The sequence below is a fragment of the Capricornis sumatraensis genome, chromosome 3, assembly GCF_032405125.1.
Source record: "Capricornis sumatraensis isolate serow.1 chromosome 3, serow.2, whole genome shotgun sequence".
NCBI classification, from domain to species: domain Eukaryota; kingdom Metazoa; phylum Chordata; class Mammalia; order Artiodactyla; family Bovidae; genus Capricornis; species Capricornis sumatraensis.
Genome location: NC_091071.1, coordinates 9,111,140 through 9,128,797, shown reverse-complemented (window position 1 = coordinate 9,128,797; position 17,658 = coordinate 9,111,140). Strand labels below are relative to the sequence as shown.

Sequence of the window (17,658 nt, the reverse complement as noted above, 5' to 3'; positions counted from 1 at the left end):
GGCCTACTCCCCACCTCGCATCAGGAAGCCGAGAGCCGGTTTCTCACTTTAGGCACAGAAAGTGGCGCCCAGGAAACCCCCAGGATGGATGGATGAGTAAACGACCCAGGACTCCCAGTCCCCAGGCCTGTCCTGAAGGTTGAACCAACTGAAAGGAAGGATTTCAAAGACACCCACAGCATCATGACTTCCCCGGGGCAGGCTCCTAAGTGGAGGCCGGGCTGTGTCTCCCATTGCCCTGCCCCGAACCCAGCCCCAGTGATGCCCACTCCCCGGGGACCCCCGCCGTGGACGCCTGGTCTCCCGAAAGCACAAGGGTGCTTTTGTCCCAGCTTCACAACACCCGCTTCACACGCCAACAAAGCCCGACATTCTCAGGGCATCCAGGCTGGCATTTCGATTTTACCCCAACAGATCTGCGGGGGCAGCAGGAGGCTCAAGGCTCTGGGCATCCAGAAGGGTCTGGACCCCTCGTTCTCGGCAGGGAGAAGCCAGAGGGTTCGCTGCATCCTTTGGCACAGCCCGTCATCACCGAGGAGAGATGAGGAGACAGCAGACCCGAGCGGCAGTCCTGGGGAGGCAGGCTGAGCACCACAGCACTGCTGTGTAAAACCCAAGAATACACAGCTAACTCGAGCAAGGGGGACAGTGGCAGAGCAGACTGAGAGAATCGCCTCAGCAACTCTCATGCAGTTCATCAAGAGCTATTGAGACCTTATGGCCTTCGGCTCCCAATCTTACTCCTGTGAATTTTCCTGAAGGAACAAAGGTGTCTCTCTCTCCCTCAAGAGGGCAGCATGGCGCAGGGCTAAAAGACAGCCATGCCTGGTCTCTTTCCGAAAGTTAAGGGCTAAAGATGGTGACTCAACCCCAGCCTTGCAGGGGCCATGTTCTCCCCTGCTTCTCTCCCCTGATGGTGGGCACGGTAACCCTGCCTGGGACCCACACTAAATTGAAAAAAAAAAGGGAAAGTGAAAGTGTTGCTAAGTCGTGTCCGACTCTTTGTGACCCCAGGCACTAGACAGAGCCTGATCACAAATACCATATCGGTGGTCCCAAGGGCAAGATAAAGCTTCACAGTTTCAAGGTCAACTTCATTTGGTACCCCAACTGCCGCAAAAGCCCCCTTCCTGTCACTTTCAGAACTCTCAGCCTCCTGTTCCCTGGGTTGGGGTCTACCTGTGGGCACAGGGGAACTCATGGGAGGTGCTTGGTTAATTTAATTAAGTTCAGTCCTAGGAGTCTGGGGCAGGAGAGCGCCTCTGAAGGCTAGATTTTAGTGAGATGGACAATCTGGCTTTTATTCTGCTCCAAGGACACTGCCCTGGGCATGAGGAGCAGCAGCCACCACGGTTATCCGCAGGGCAGTGTAAGAGTGGATTTAATTTTTGTCTCACACACCAACTTTAGAACCTACCCCATCCCACGGTGTCTTGGCTGTCTCTCCAACTCACAGGAGAGCGAGGCCATGCCAGCAGGACAACCTTAGGCTCAGAATCACCCAGCAACCTGGGACAGCGTGAAGCCTAGAACTCAGATGTCTGGATTTCAGAACCGGGGCCCTTCCCCAAACCAAGCCTGACTCCACAGAGGGGAGACACGGACTTCTGGCAACAACACGGAGCAGTGATGGAGGTTCCAGCAGTGGGGACTCCCTGTGTCCCTGCCCCCATCCAAATCCTGGAAGCTAGGTGAAGCCTGGCCTGAGCCCTTGACCTACCGTTTTTTCTCTTCTCCTTGCATGCACAGTGTCTATCCTACTCCAAAGCACAAAGTCTCTGCCTTGGGATGCCCTTCAGGTAACAGAGGGCTGGTGTTATCAATCAATGGCGGGGAGCCGGCAGGGAGTTACCCCAACTGCACAAGGGGCTCCTGAAGGTCATCGCTCCTTTTCATCTCCCACCAGGCCTCAAGCTGCACAGCCAGTTCCCAACAAACAGCTGATTCTGAGTTCCGTCCCTTCCCGTTACAGTGAGTGTTCCCAAGCCAATGAAAAATAACAGCGAGATGCTATTTAATCAACAGAACAATAACACAAGCACCCTGGATGGTAAGTCCCCAAATTTCCTGTCTACTTCAGAACCTCAGAAGGTGACCTTGTCTTTGCACATGTAAACAGTTATGATGAAGTCATCCTGGGTTAAGGTGGGCCTGATAACTTCCTTTCAAGGTCACGTGAAGAGACACAGGGACACACAGGGAGGAAGGTCACGTGACCACGGAGGCAGGGATGCCGCGACAAGCTGAGGAACACCAGCGGCTGCCAGCAATCCTACCAGAGTTGAGAGAGGCATGGAATTGACCCTGCCCATACCTCGACTTCAGACTTCTGACCTCCAGCACTGTGAGAGCATCGATGTGTGTTGTCTGGAGCCGCTGCTGAATTGTGAGTTTTTCCTTCTGCAGCCCCAGAAAGTGCTAGAAATGCCTGTCACTTGCTCCTCCTGGTGGAGATGTCCTGTGGGTGTGCTGGCGTGGAGTTTGGGGGGGAGGACCAAGGAAATCGTGGGCTTATAAAGGGCATTTAATGCCACAGACTGGACGCTCTCAGCAAGAGTGAAGCCCGAGACTGAGCCCCTGGACAGGCCGACAGTCAAGGTCAGAAAGGCGGTGAGAGGTAGTCATGGGACATCTTGCACAGTTGGGGAAGGGAGGACAAGCAGAGAAATGGGGTCACATAGCTGGAGGGGTCCTAGGAGGAGCTCAAGGAGGTGTTCTGGGGGCTTATTTTTGACTTTCATATGGGCGGGGATGAGAGGAACTTGGCTCCATGTGCCTTCCGGTTGCCATGAATATGGTCACAACAGAAACAGCAGCAATGGGACTCCACTGCCCTTGGACTGAACTAACTGTCCGTCACCGTTTGCCCCACCCCCCTCCTCTCTCAGCCAGGGCTGATTGGATCTGGGGTGGGCAACCCGATCCAAAGCAAGACAGCCCATTGGCTAGCCTCGGACCAATCAGATTCTCTCAAGAGGACAGCTGGGAGGCAGTAAGTGCTGGAGCCTAGGCGGGGCCGGGCAGGTGGATGTCAGGGCAGAAGGGAGATGTGTCAAGAGATATGCAGACACAGTGAGAGACAGACAGACTGACCAGGAGTCATGAGAAGAGGGAGGCGAGTGAGGGGGGAAGAGACTCCGTTTCTGATGCTGCTCCTCCTTCCAGTTCTCTGAACTGTCTGCCCTCGGTGCTGTGAGATTTCCCTGCAGCCTTTTAGTAACCCGCCCACTCACCCCCCACCCCGTGATGACTGAAGTTAGCAGTTACCAGATGTCTTTGCAATCACAGGTGCTTTTCCCAGGAGCGACCTCCACCCCCAATCCCTTCGGGAGGGCAGCCACCCCACAGAAGAGCTTGCCAAATGTCAACCACATAACTGGCCCCTTGGCTAAGCGACAAACTTATACTGGAACACCAGATGCCAGGCTGGGGTTCCTACACCAGGTTGTGCCCCAGTAGCCATTCTTTAAGCTCAGGCAGCAAAACCCATCCCAACAGGGGCAGCCGTCAGTGACTCTAGATCACACACATCCCTCCCCAGCCAGGGTCATTCAGGGATAGGACAGCCATTTGTACAATTTTGCTGAATGCTGGAAGTCAGAGGGGTTTTAACACAGCTCTTTCACAAAATCAGAAACCGTAGTTTCCCGTCGGAGCTCAGAAAGATCCAGGGCAGTGATTCCCAAAGTGTGGTTCCCAGGTCAGCATCACCTGGCAACTCATTAGAAAAGCAAACCCTTGGATCCCACCCAGACCTACTGTATGGCCACTTGGGTCCAGAGTTCTGGGTCTGAACACACCTACTGGGTGACGAATTCTTAAGCTGGGAAATCACTGACCTGGTTCAACCTCCTCATTTAACAGAGGAGCAAATGGAGGTCCAGGGAGAGGAAACGGCTGCCCAAGACCAGTTAGGGTCAGGACTGGATTGTGGAGAGGGACTGAGCTGACTGCCCTCTGCCTCATCGGAGGGCTCGGGAGAGGGTCATGGCAGAAAGGCATTCCTACCCACCCAACTGTGAGCGGGCCTAGTGAGCCCTGCAGGCTCCAGGCGGTTTGGTGAGGAGGGCTGGTGTCTGTCTTGGGTGGCAGGGGTCCTTAGGTGCTTTATTAATTGAGTGAATGTCCTCCATCCCTCAGCTCAGAAAGGGTGGGTGGGATTGAAGAGGGAGAGTGAAATTCCACTAGTGCCCAGACCCCTTAGCCAGGTGGTGGGACTTGAAGAGGTGCTATCCCTGGCCATCCTTATGGGCTACACTCAGGAGTCAGGAGTCCTGGGTCCTGGTCCCAGAGGCTGCTGAGGTGCGCCATGACTGGGTGAGTCCCTTCTGCCTTTCTGAGCCTGTTTTCCCATCTATAAATTCTGTGACTCTAGCACAAACTATTCCCAGCCAAAGTTTTAGCTGGAATTCAAGATGAACGGAGGGCCCAGGGAACACCTCTAGGGCTACTGCCCAAGAAAGAAGGGACAGGGAGCCCAGCCACCATGTCCTCAGGCCCAGCTCTGTGGATTCCCTGGGTCCTTCCCACCCAGCTGCTGACCCAGGAAGCATGGCCCCTCTGGGGCTCCTGGAGCTGAGCCATTCGGCTTCTGATGCCCGAGTCTCTCGTGATGGGGCCCCTCCCCACGCTCCCAGGGTATGACCTTTGACTCTTCCCCAGTTTGTCTACCTCACGGTCCCCATGGTCCCCTCCCACAGGGCTCAGAGTTGCTGCCTGGACCTCATGACGATTTTCCCTTTGAGGACTGATCCTGGGGTGCAAGCCTAGGGGGAAATTTGAGGGCCTTTGACCATTACCTCCAGGTCTCCCTTGGTGATGGACTCCTCTTCCACTCGGAACTGCAGGTCCTCCACCTTCCTGCGGGGGGGAGAGGGGGCTGAGCAGGCTTCACCCAGAGGGGTCCGTCCATTCTCCTGCTCAGTCGTGTATGACTCTTTGCGACTCCCTGGACTGTAGCCCACCAGGCTCCTCTGTCCATGGGATTCTCCAGGCAAGAATACTGGGGTGGGCTGTCAATTCCTCCTCCAGGGGATCTTCCTGACTCAGGCATTAAACCCATGTTTCCTGCATTGCAGGTGGATTCTTTACCTGCTGAGCCATCAGGGAAGCCCATAAGTGACCCCTACCCAGAGGGGTGGGCTTTGCCAAGTCAGCAATGGCAGAGACAGCCAAGGCCACCAGAAGCTGCGAGTCCACATTCAGAGTACCCAGAAGGTACTGTCCCAGAGCCTCATGGCTGATGGGGGCGGAGCCTCCTGGAAACCCCCAGCCCTCCCAACTTCCTGGTCCAAGCTCTACACAGAGAACATGGACTTCTCTAAAATAGGAGTGCAAAGGAGACATTGCTTAAGGAAAAGATCCCCGGTGTTCTCCTTACTTGCTGCAAGTAATAAATCCTTTCTTCTCCTGCAAAATAGTTGTGTTTAATGCAGCACCTTTCCCCTCTAGGGTGGTTGTGGGGATAAATGATAGAATGGATAGTAAATGAAGCAGAATCAGCTCTGTTTTCATCATAGCAGGGAGCAGATAGGCTGCATGAAACAGTCTATGGGGAAGGAGGGAGGGTGGGCTTCTTCCCCTGCTGACCCCATCTTCACTCCCTCCACTCAGAATCAGGGCCCAGAGTTCCAGCCCCCACCACTTGGGCTGCTCCCTGATGCGGAGGGCCCCCAGGGCTCTGCTGCAGGTGTGGGGCCCTCCCTCAAGTACACTCACCCACCCAGCCACCCACCCCCAAGAGAGCAGCGGGGAGAGACACAGGCATGTTACAGCTCACAAAGCGGCTGCTCCTGGGGCCTCGTGACGGCTCTCAGCACACAGAGGATGAAACTGAGGCCCAGAAAGGGCCAGTGACCTGCCCAAGGTCACACAGCAAGTGCCAGGCAATGCTGGCCCTTGTACCCAGGACTTCCTGAACGCAACTCCCACGAAGTCTCAGGGATCTGTTTTTGTTTGTTGGCATCAGGCGCATTGCCATGGGAACCAGTTGTGTGGGCCCTGCCGTCGGTCTCAGGCAGATATAAATAAGCCCTCCTCTCCCAGAGTCAGACAGTAACAACAGCCCCTGGAGCACATGCCTGGGCTGAAAGCCCAAGAGCAGACCCAAGTTGGGGGAGGTGGGGGGCTGGGGCTGGGGGCTGCCTACTGCACAGAAGGAGCAGAAGAAGCTGCAGAAATCTGTATGTCAGCAGCTCAGAGACAAAGAGAGGCTTCTGGACCAAAGGAAACCCTGGCCCTTGTGGGCTCTGAACCCCACCAGCTGTTCCAGGACCAAGTCAGCCCAGAGACCCCACACAGAGGGAACACAAACCCCACTCACCACTATGGCAGGTCACAAACAGCCAGGGGCACCACTAACAAGACTAGTGACCTCAGGTGAGTCCCTTCCCTGCTCTGAGCCTCAGTTTTCTCATCTGTGAGCTGGGGGCAATACCTCCCTGGGTTAATAGTAAGACAGAGGGACGGTGTAGGTAAAGCACCCAGCCCGGGGGCTGACCCCCAGGTGCAAGGTGTTTCCAGGGGCCTTTCCCTGTTGCTTCTGAGCCTCAGTTTCCTGACACATGAAATGGAAATGAAGCTTCAGGACACAGGCTGCACGCTCCACTGGCAGGACCTGCCTGCAGCAGAGGCGGGGATTCCCGGTGCTGAACTGGGTCACGGTGTGGGCACGTGGGGTACACGTCTCCCTAGTGAGAGGTCCCCCGCAACTGCCCTCCCTGGGTGTTCTCATGATGGTGCACAAGCCAGGCAGGGCAGGAATGGTGACCCCCATGTCAGGAAGGAAAGCAGTGACAAACACGGTGTCTCCCACGTGCTCAGAACTGTTGTCGGGCACGTCACTGGGGTTACCTTGCAAGTCCTCCCAACAGCCTGCAGAGGTGGGGGTCATCACCCCACTTTGCAGATGGGAGGACTGAGGCCCGCCCGACTCGTGTCACCAGCCGAGGCGACACAGCCGGTGCACGGCAGGGAGGTGGGGTTTGGGCCTTCTGGTCCCGAGCCATCCTCAGCGAGGCTCTGGGAGTATCCCCCCAGGATGGGGCCTGGGGCGCCACGCACCGCCTCTCCTCCTCCAGCTGGTTGGACAGGTCCACCTTCTCTTTCCGCACGCTCTCCACCAGGAGCCGGGCCCGCTGCAGCTTTTCTTCTGCTTCTGCAACATACTGGGCCCCAAGCCGAGGGCCCGGACAGGGTCGGCCTCCTCCTGGGGGATGGGGAGCCGGGGTGGGGAGGGATGGGGAGCGGCAGGGGAGACGCGAGGAGGCAGGCCTGGGATCCCAGCCACCCCTACTCCCCCTCCAGCCCAGTCAGGCAGGAACTGTGGGTCTAGATACGAGGGCAGAGGGCCAGCCTCACCCAGCGGGAACCTCAGGCCCACCTGCCCCCAGGACCTGCCCTCTCCCTCCACCCCTGAGGGCCTATAAGACCTTCTGTCTTGTGAATGCCCCCATCACAGCACATATGTGAGCTTGGCCTTAATAATTCCAGAACCCGAGGGAAGATGGAGCCGGGCTCCAAATGGGGACAGGGCCCCAGGAGGGAGCTCTCAGGTAGAGGACAAGCACCAGGGAGGAAGAGACGTGACAGCGGCAGAATCGAGGTGATGGGTGACGCCTTCCTTCCCTCAAACCCAGCCCAGGAATCTGCTCAGAAACGCGGTCTGAAATGTGGACATCTGTACCCCCCCAAAATTTAGTATTAGAAATTATTTAGAAAAAGTGAGGAACTGAAAAACCACGTGAACACCAGCAGGGAACAGGCCACGTGGGTAAGGACACAGCCTGTGATAGATGGCAATGCAGCCGTTCCAAAGGGGAAGAATTTTCCATGACCTAGAAATCATGCTCGGGCTATGTGTGTCAGTCGCTTCAGTCAGGTCCGACTCTTTGCGACTCCACGGACTGTAGCCCGCCAGGCTCCTCTGCCCTTGGGATTCTCCAGGCAAGAATACTGGAGTGGGTTGCCATTCCCTTCTCCAGGGGATCTTGCTGAGGCTGGGATCGATCCCTGGTCTCCCACATTGCAGGCGGATTCTTTACCGTCTGAGCCACCAGGGAAGCCCTGCTCACACTATAGGAAGTGGGAAAAAGGAGGATACAAAGTCTGTATCCAGGTTCTGGAGGAATGGGGACCTGCCACTGGAAGGAAAATCACCAGGAGGACGGGGGAGGTTGGTAACCCGCATCTCAGTGTCTTTTGCACACCCCGAGTTCTCCTCTCTGAGCGGGAGGGATGGGCAAGACCGGCCCGAGGAGGCCGCTGGGGACCCCACCGCCCAACCCGCCCGCCCACCTGCTCGTGCTGCGCCTTGAGCAGGGCGATCTCCTTCTCCACCTCGCAGATGTGGCTCGTGGCCTTGGCCACCTCGGCCCGCTCCAGGTCCCGTTCAGCCAGCAGCTGCTCTATGTGCTGCTGCTTCTCCTTCAGCGCCTCCTGCAAGGCCGTGGTGCCCGAGATCTTGCGGGCGTAGCGCGAGGAGGTCTCGGTGAGCTGCAGGGAGGCACCGAGCAGGCGGGACTCAGGGGTGTGGAGCTCCATCCAGACAACCTCCAGTTACCCCACAGGTTGGGGGCCATGGGGCCCAAGTGCCTGGCCTCCTAGGGTCCGGCTCCTCCCCTTCCCAGGGCCCTAGACACTCTGCCTACTTACGGGGAGGGAATCGTGACGTTTGAGATCCAGGGAACTCCCCGCTCCCAGGAAGGAGGAGGTGGCCTTCAGCTGCGCCACCTTCTCCTGGACTAGGAGGAAGCCCGTGTAGACAGAGCTCTGCACGGCAACCTCACCTTCTCTCCTCACCCCAGGTGAGGTACCAGCCTTTCTAAACTGCTTGCCCTCCACCTGTATTACCTGCTGTGCATTTGTATGACCTTCCTTAATTCCTAGGAAAGGGTTTTAGACTAGTGACACATCAGTAATAGAAAAATTACAATAAACGTAAATGGGTCAATTTCTCTGTTACAAAAGTGTACACTTTCTTTTTAAAAATTATTTATTTGTTGGTGGTGCTGGTTGTGGCACATGGGTGCTTGGTTGCTGCACGCGGGCTTTCTCTAGTTGTGGTGAGTGGGGGGCTACTCTCTAGTTGTGGCCTGTGGGCTCAGTGGTTGTGGCTCACAGATTTAACTGCCCTGTGACCTGTGGGATCTTAGTTCCCGGACCAAGGATTGAACCCATGTCCCCTGCATTGGCAGGCAGATTCTTAACCACTGGTCCACCAGAGAAATCCTTACACTTTCATCTTTGTTCAAAAACTCCAAACTTCTACCTTAGCACCTGAAATGTATATTTTAGTTTAAGAGCCTAAGTTACCAAGTTTCCATGTTCTTTTATAGAAACTTCTATTAAATATTTAAAGAAAAAAAAAAAAAAACCCCTCAAAACTGACAGATGCCTGGAACCAGAGCAAGTCAGAGGATGCCTGAATCTCTATGGCCCAACCCTCCACATCTCCATATACACACCAGGGTAGCCCTCCCCAGTCCCCCATGCTCACCAGGCCACTGCGGCTGGGCCGGCCGCCCACAGAGGAGGCCACGGAGCTGACGGAGCTGATAGAGGAGCTGCTGGGACTGTGGGTCAGCGCCGACACACCCATGGCCATGCGCTTGGTCTTCTTGGCCTTGGCCGGGCTGGTAGACGGGAAGCCGATGCGGATCACCTTGTGGATGGGTGCAAAGAGACCAAACTTGGGTGGGCACTGAAAGTACCTGGAGGGGCAGGAGAGACCACGCTGCCATTACCGCCCCACAGCCTGGAGCCTGGCCTGCCTTCCCCCCCTTTTCAGAGCCCAGCAAAGAGAGAGAGGTTCCTCCTTGGGGACCCATCACCCGTACCCTAAGACCAATAGACAGGACTCCCAGAAAAGGAACAGAGGTGAGGAGGGTCTGCTATTCTGCACAGCCACTGGACATTTTTCTGGGGAATGGGGGGATAACAATTGATGAACACCTACTCTATGCCAGTCCCCTTTCATAAATGCTCATTTCAATCCCCCAACCACTCTATTGTAATCCAGTTTTCACAAATGAGATGTGGGCTCAGAGAGGTTAAGCAACCTGCCATAGTCACACAGCTGGTTAAATGGCAAAGTTGACAGTGGATCCAGTGGACTCCAAAGCCCTCAGTGTTTTGGCTCCGCTCACACACCAGAGGCCCCCAGCCATATCTGCAGCCCTATTCTCACAGCTGCCCCTGGACCACTCCCAGAGCCAAGGCTCTCTGCCCATGGAGCTCCCTGCATGGAGAAGCAGAAATGGGAAGCAAGCACCTTAGGGGTGGGGTGGGGGGTGCTGACCAACCTTCCTCTGAATTCTGAATGCAAGAGTAAGTTGAGAGAAACATTCGCCTTGAAAACAGGAAGGCAAGTGTTGTCATGGAAACTCTGGAGCATCTTCTCTCAAAACCTCTCTGGCAGCGGATTCCACACGGGACCAGGAACTAGTCCTGCACAGTTTCTGGCTCACCATGGAACTGCCACGCCATCCTGCCACTTCCTGCATTCAGGTCTTTGTTCAGGCTGACCCCCAGCCTAGCAGACCTTCCTTCTCAGAGCTGTCCCAGCCTCACTTGGAGCACGGAATCCAGCCCAGGGATAAAAACAGGCTCATGGGCCACCTCCCCTTAGCCCCACACCCCTGACACTGCTCATTCATCACATCACCCTTCCCATCCCCAATGGGCCCAGGAACAGCCTTCGACCCTCTCGATCGAGAATTCCTGACAGTCAATTCCCTTTAATTAGAGATGCTGAGAAACCTGGGACCTAGCTGTGAGCCTAACCTTGACTGTAGAGCACCAAGCACTGATTATTTCCTGCATCACCCAGGGCCTCTCCCGGAAGGCAGGGACCACTGCCTCTCCTTTTCTGGTACTCCCACTGCACTTAGCCAAGGTGGCATGGGGAAAGGGACACAGGGACAGATGACTCTCCTAGCACTTGCTTGTGACTCTCTGTGTGATCTTGAGAAATGCCCTCTCTGGCCTTGGTTATCTCATCTGTAAAATGGGAGTGACAGTCCCACCACCTGCTTCCATGAGCTGCTATGGCAGCACCTATACATGGTATCAGGCACAGCCACCGGATGCTCAACACTGGCATCCTCAGATGCCCAACCCTGTCCCCTGCACCCATCCCAGAAGAGGACGCCCCCCTTCCTCCTGCCCAGGGCATGCCCACCATACCTGGTACCCGCCACCGCCCCATCGTTCTTCCCAAGGGGCTCGTCCAGCTCCACGCCACACCACTCGCCCTTGGCAAAGTCTGTCTCCCCCACATACCGCACCACGCCAGTCTTCGTCCCGCCAACCTGTTGGCACACAGAGAGACTCGGGTCCAGAGGATGCAGTGGGAAGAGCAGAGATGGCACTGGTACCCAGGCGCCCAGGCTCGTCCCAACCTTCCCTTCCAGTATGCAAGGTTTAGGCGAGATGGAGGGAGCTCAAGGACAGCTGGGAGGGATACAGGTATAACCAGTGCTTCCCAAGGCTGTCCTGAGCAAGAGCTCTGGAGTCAGAAAGACAGACTTGTATTCAAACGCTGCCACTTACAAGCTGTGTGAGCCTGGGCCAGTTACCTAACCTCTCTGAGCTTTAGCCCTGCTTCATCTGTCAAAAGGGCTCTGGTGAGGATTAAGTACTATTTGTGCAGTGTCTGGTACATACAAGAGCTCAATAAATGTTATCCTTAAAAAATGGCTTGAATGGGGGTTGCCAGGAGCTGGGTGGAAGGGGAAATGGGGTTATTGTTTAATGGGAATGAGTTTCAGTTTCACAAGATAAAAGAGATCTGTTGTACTACAACAACATGAATCTGTTACTTAACATCACTGAATTGTACTCAGAAATGGTTAAGAAGGTAAATGTTATGTATATTTTTTTTATTTTTAAAATTAATTTTTACTGGAATACAGCTGCTTTTCAATGTGGTGTTAATTTTTGCTGTACAGCAAAGTGAGTCAGCTATACACATACATATATCTCCTCTGTTTTGGATTTTCTCCCCATATAGGTCAGCACAGAGCACGGAGTAGAGTTCCCTGTGCTGGACAGCAGGGTCTCAGTTTTCAATTTTATACACAGTAGTGTATAGTGTATATATCAACCTCAATCTCCCAGTTCATCCCACCTGCCTATTATGTGTATTTTATCACAGTTAAAAAAACTCACAGACCAGGCCAGTAATCAGGAATATTACTGTAAAAAATGGTTTAAAAAACTTCTAGTTAAGTTTACATAAATACATAAAGGGGTTTCCCTGGTGGCTCAGAGGGTAAAGAGTCTGCCTGCAATGCGAGAGACCTGGGTTCGATCCCTGGGTGGGGAAGATCCCCTGGAGAAGGAAATAGCAACCTACCCCAGTATTCTTGCCTGGGAAGTCCCATGAACCGAGGAGCCTGGTGGGCTACAGTTCATGGGGTCACAAAGAGTTGGACACGACTGAGGGACTAACACACACATATACATAGTCAAATACTTTCAAAGCCTTAAAAAGCCCCAGGAATTTCTCTACCTCTCCCAGAAGCACTTAACTCTCTATGATGAAGTTTTTGGTGTTGACGGCATATTTCTAGTTGACATGCTTACGTTGCTACTTGTCAGTTGTTCAGTTTGGGGTGAAATCCATTGACTTCCCATCAAGGAAGGGGAGGCTGAACCCACCCCTACTGGCTCTCCACTCTTCCCACACATCAACAGCTTCATTTTGATCAGACTCCAGGCTGACAGTGCTGGGACTTAGGTAAACACTAGTCACAGACACGGATGGGTGGATACAGAAACTTTTCCTTCCCATGACCAAGTTTCCCTACAGATAACAACTGTCTTCTATGATTGTTTGTTAGGTTTTCACAGCAGGTTAACCCCAAACTCTCTCAGTCCTCTAAAATCTCCTGCCAAGACGTGCAGAGGCACTGAGAACTCTATCAGGTTCTTTCTGGAGAAGACTCTCCTGGAGCTGGGAGTTCCTCTGCTGGGTGGCCACCACTCCAAGGCCACCTGTCACCATCGCCCTGAGGAGTCCCTCTTCTTCCCTCCTAGGCTGGATTTCCCATTTCTTGGATGCAATCTCTTCTTTTTTTCTTGGTTTATGCACTTATTTTGGTAGAGCCTTCCACTGCTTTCTGAGAAGAGGTGCAAGAGGAAATAAAATATTTGAGCCTTTGCCTATCTGAAAAAAAAAAATTTGCAGGATCTTAGTTCCTTGACCAGGGGTTGAAACTGGGCCAAGCCAGTGAAAGCACCAAATCTTACCCATTAGGCCACCAGAAAACTACTGAGTTAAGAAGTTTAGAATTCACATCTTCAGTGTGTCTGGTGCATAGCTGGTCCTTAAGAAATGGTGCTAATGAAGTGAGTTTTAATCATGGAGCTGGTTCCTTTGAGGGCACACACCTGAGGCATACTTAGGGGTGTCAGAGAGGGTAACCTTTAGAAAGTCCTGTTTTGGTTCACATAAATATGGTAGGGGCTTCCCTGGTGGCTCAGACGGCAAAGAATCTGCCTGCAACGCAGGAAGTCCCAGGTTTGATCCTCGGGTCAGGAAGATCCCCTGGAGAAGGGAATGCCTACCCACTCCACCATTCTTGCCTGGAGAATTCCATGGACAGAGCAGCCTGGCAAGCTACAGTCTGTGGGGCCGCATAACACCCAGACACAACTGGGCGACTAACACAAACGTGGTAGATAAATACACACATTTATTTTCACCCTTTCTTCAATTTGCACTAGAAAGACAGTGAAGGGACTTTTCTTTAAGGTATTAAGCTCCAAAGACAAAGAGAACAGGAGAAAAGATGGTAGCCATAGAGCTGGAAACCCAGGGCAACCAGGTCCACAGGCAGCTGCAGGGAAAGCAGAAAAGCAATCAGTGTTTCTCTCAGAAGCCGCCTGAGGCAGATACTTTTATAATTATGGGATGATCTTTATATATATATATATTTTTTTTGGACCACGTCATGCGGCTTGCAGGATCTTAGTTCTCCAACCAGGGATCAAGCCTGGCCCCTCGGCAGTGAAAGAGTGACGTCCCAATCACTGGATTGCCCGGGAATTCCCAAAAATATATGACACGTACCCACCATTACAGTATCATACAGAATAGTTTCACTGCCCTAAAAATTCTCTGTGTTCCCCAAAGACCTCGAATAGCCAAAGCAATCCTGAGAAAGAAAAACGAAGCTGGAGGAATCAGGTTCCCTGACTTCAGACTATGACAAAGTTACAGTAATCTAGACGATACGGTACTGGCACAAAACAGAAATACAGATCAATAGAACAAGATAGAAAGCCCAGAGATAAACCCACGCATCTGTGGTCATCTAATCTATGATAAAGGAAGCAAGTATATACAGTGGAGAGAGGGCAGTCTCTTCAATAAGTGGTGCTGGGAAAACTGAACAGCTACATGGAAAAGAATGAAATTAGAACACTCCCTAACACCATACACAAAGATAAACTCAAATTGGATTTCTAATGTAAGCTTGGACACTATAAAACTCTTAAAGGAAAACACAGGCAGAACACTTTTTGACATAAATCACAGCAAGATCTTTTTTGATCCACCTTCTAGAACAACAGAAATAAAAACAAAAATAAACAAATGGGATCTAATTAAACTTACAAGCTTTTGCACAGCAAAGGAAACCATAAACAAAATGAAAAGACAATCCACAGAATGTAAATTGTACAACCATTATGGAGAAGAGTATGGAGGCTCCTTAAAAAAGTAACGACAGGCCCAGAAAGGTTAAGACACTTGCCCAGGGTCACACAGCAACAGTCTCCAGGGCCCCCCACTTCTCTTGTCTCGCTGGTCCCTCTGTGCTTCTGACCAGGTGTGGGTGCCCCAGCCTGAACCCACCCGAGCCCCGTGGGTCCCCGTCCCTGCCCAGGGTGGGGAATCCAGCTCGCCCACGTGGGGTGGGGGCGGGGGCAGGGACTCACCAGCACGCGGTCTCCCAGGCGCAGGTCCTTGTCGCCGCGTTTCACGGAGCCGCTGTCCGAGAGGTTGGAGCCCGACTCGTTGCCGGTCTTGACCGAGCTGTTGAGGACGCTCTCCCGCAGGGGGATGACGCGGCTGGTGAGCGGCGGCGTGGCGGTGCCCGAGTGCAGCGACAGGTTCTGGGCGGTCAGCGACTCGACCGAGTGGGCGTCGCTGCCCGAGCCTTCGGCGGCCGGCTGCCGCGTGAGCTTGGAGGGCCGCGTGAAGATGCCCTGCAGGGCCGGGCACTCGAAGTAGCGCACGCCGCCCACCGCGCCGTCGTTCTTGCCCACCGGCTCGTCCAGCACCACGCCCGCCCACTGGCCGGGCGCGAACTGCGTCTCCCCCAGGTACTGCACCACACCCGGCTTCACGCCGTTCACCCACACGCGCTCGCCCACCACGAAGTCCCCGGCGAACTCGTCGCCCACCTCGGCCGCCTTGGCGCCGGGCTTCTCGGGGGCGGCGGGGGCCGCGGCCGGGGGGCCCGAAGCCTGCTTGTGCAGGGGGGAGCCTGTGGAGACAGCACAGAAGTGGCGGTTAGGGCTCGGGTCGGGGAGAGGGTGGTGGGCTGGACCTCGGCGCCCCCACAGAGCGCGGTCTGGCTGGGACGGGGCCGGTGCCGGCTGACGGATGGGGAAACTGAGGCAGATGGGGCGGGGAGTGGGGCTTAGGGCGGGTCTCATGGCTCCTGGGCCATGTGGGTATCCCCTACTCTGCCAACCCCTCTGGAAGATTCTAGGGATGGAATGCTCGGGACAGTGGCTCCTCAGAAAGCTTTCCACCCAAACTAAATAAGTAAATAAATAGAGTTATAGGGAGTTCCCTGGTGTCCCAGTGGTTAGGGTTATGGCCTTTCACTGACAGGGCCCAGGTTCAATCTCTGGTGAGGAAATTGAGATCTTGCAAGCCCCATGGTGTGGTCCACCCCCCACCCCCCCGGCCCCGTTCCCCCCAAAAAAGTTACAGAGGACTTCTGGTGGCCCAGTGGTTAAGACTCCGCCTTCCAATGCAGGAGGTGCGGGTTCTATATCTGGGCAGAGAGCTAAGGTCTCCTGTGTGCTAAGTCGCTTCAGCTATTTCCAACTCTTTGTGACCCCAAGGACTGTAGCCTGCCAGGCTCCTTGTCCACGGGCTTCTCCAGGCAAGAATACCGGAGTGGGTTGTCCGTGCCCTCCTCCAGGGATCTACCCGACCGAGGGATCAAACCCGCATCTCACATCTCCTGCTTTGGCAGGCAGGTTTTTTACCACTAGGGCCACCTGGGAAGTCCTAAGATCCTATAAGCCCCATGGTCAAAAAACCAAAACATAAAATACAAGAGCAGCAATACTGCAACAAATTCAATAAAGACTTTAAAAATGGCCCACATAAAAAATATTTCAAAAATTTAAAATTTTAGAAAATTCAAAAAGAAAGACTTTTCACTGCTTGGGGGTCACTCACAACTGAGGGCAGAATGAACCCATGATGGAGGGTTACAAGCTGATACTTCCTCACCCTGGTGGGCTCAGGCCCTCAGCTGTTAATCTGAGACCACCCATGGCCCCATGTAGGACTCAGATCTTGCCGGGGGGATCTCTGTGCTCTCCACTTTCCTCCCCAGACAGTTCTGGGCTCCCAACTATTCCTGGGTAGCTAGCCACAGACATCTCAGGACAAGGAAGGAGCCAGTAAACCCTCTTACTCCACTCCTGGTATCTTCCCCTCCTCCCCCACCGCCAAGCTGCAGCCCAAGCCTCAGGGTGCACAGACCAGGAAAAGAGGGGATGAGGAGTGTGGGAGGTGGAAGCAAGCACTTAACCTCATTCCTGGACTGAACTTCAGGCTCTGTGGCCTGAACTGGGTCCCCTGATTTTGCCCTTCTTTATAGAGAGAATGACCTGAGGCTCAGGCATGGGCCTTGCCCAAGGCCACACAGCAGAAATGGGGACAAAAACCCTCTCTGGGGGGCCTGACTCCCAGGCCTGGGCTCAGATGTGCTGTAAACGCAGGAAAATAGACCGAGGATAACCTGCTTGTATATGTGTGCGTGCATGCCAAGTCGCTTCAGTCGTGTCCGACTCTTTATGACCCTATGGACTGTAGTCTACCAGGCTCCTCTGCCCATGGGATTCTCCAGGCAGGAATACTGGAGTGGGTTGCCATACCCTCCTCCAGGGGATCTTCCCAACCCAGGGATGGAACCTGCATCTCATGTCTCCTGCATTGGCAGGCTTGGTCACTCACAAAAGGACAGAGAAGAGCTCAAACCCACCATGCTTTGTGCATGTCTGGCTCCTGGGTTGCATGCAGGGCCCCGTGTGCAAGTGGGTGTTTGGAAAGTCTGCCCATTTAAACCTCAAGGTTCGGAGGTTGCTCCTCCTTCCTGCCAGACAAAGTATCAGGCCGGGAAGGACTCATCCTTTTTCTCTTCTACTCCAGAGGCTGATGCGCTTGTCAAACAGAGACGGGGAGAGAAGGCAAGCAGACACTGCCATGCCCCTATCAGAGATGCTTGTGTTTCTGGTTCTCTCCACAGGCAGCCAGTACAGGGGTCACAGGGGCAGCAGCTCTGCCAGCATCCTGCAGGTACCCAAGGTCAAGGAGGCCAGGGCCATAGGCCTGGCTACATGCTATCTCAAGGCTGGAAGGACAGAGGTCCTGGAGGATGAGGAAGTCACAAACTCCGAGGCAGG

General features: G+C 54.1%; 1 protein-coding gene across 1 annotated transcript in view; it reads right to left on the bottom strand.

Annotated features, from left to right (window-relative positions):
* CLIP2 (CAP-Gly domain containing linker protein 2) overlaps positions 1 to 17,658 on the bottom strand; it is a 53,372-nt gene that overhangs the window by 20,165 nt on the left and 15,549 nt on the right. The window contains exons 2-7 of the mRNA XM_068968200.1: positions 14,944 to 15,494; positions 11,185 to 11,309; positions 9,497 to 9,710; positions 8,296 to 8,493; positions 7,063 to 7,166; positions 4,800 to 4,860 (exon numbers count right to left, since the gene is read on the bottom strand). Of these exons, the coding sequence (XP_068824301.1) occupies positions 4,800 to 4,860; positions 7,063 to 7,166; positions 8,296 to 8,493; positions 9,497 to 9,710; positions 11,185 to 11,309; positions 14,944 to 15,494 (1,253 nt within the window). The remainder of the gene's footprint in view (positions 1 to 4,799; positions 4,861 to 7,062; positions 7,167 to 8,295; positions 8,494 to 9,496; positions 9,711 to 11,184; positions 11,310 to 14,943; positions 15,495 to 17,658) is intronic.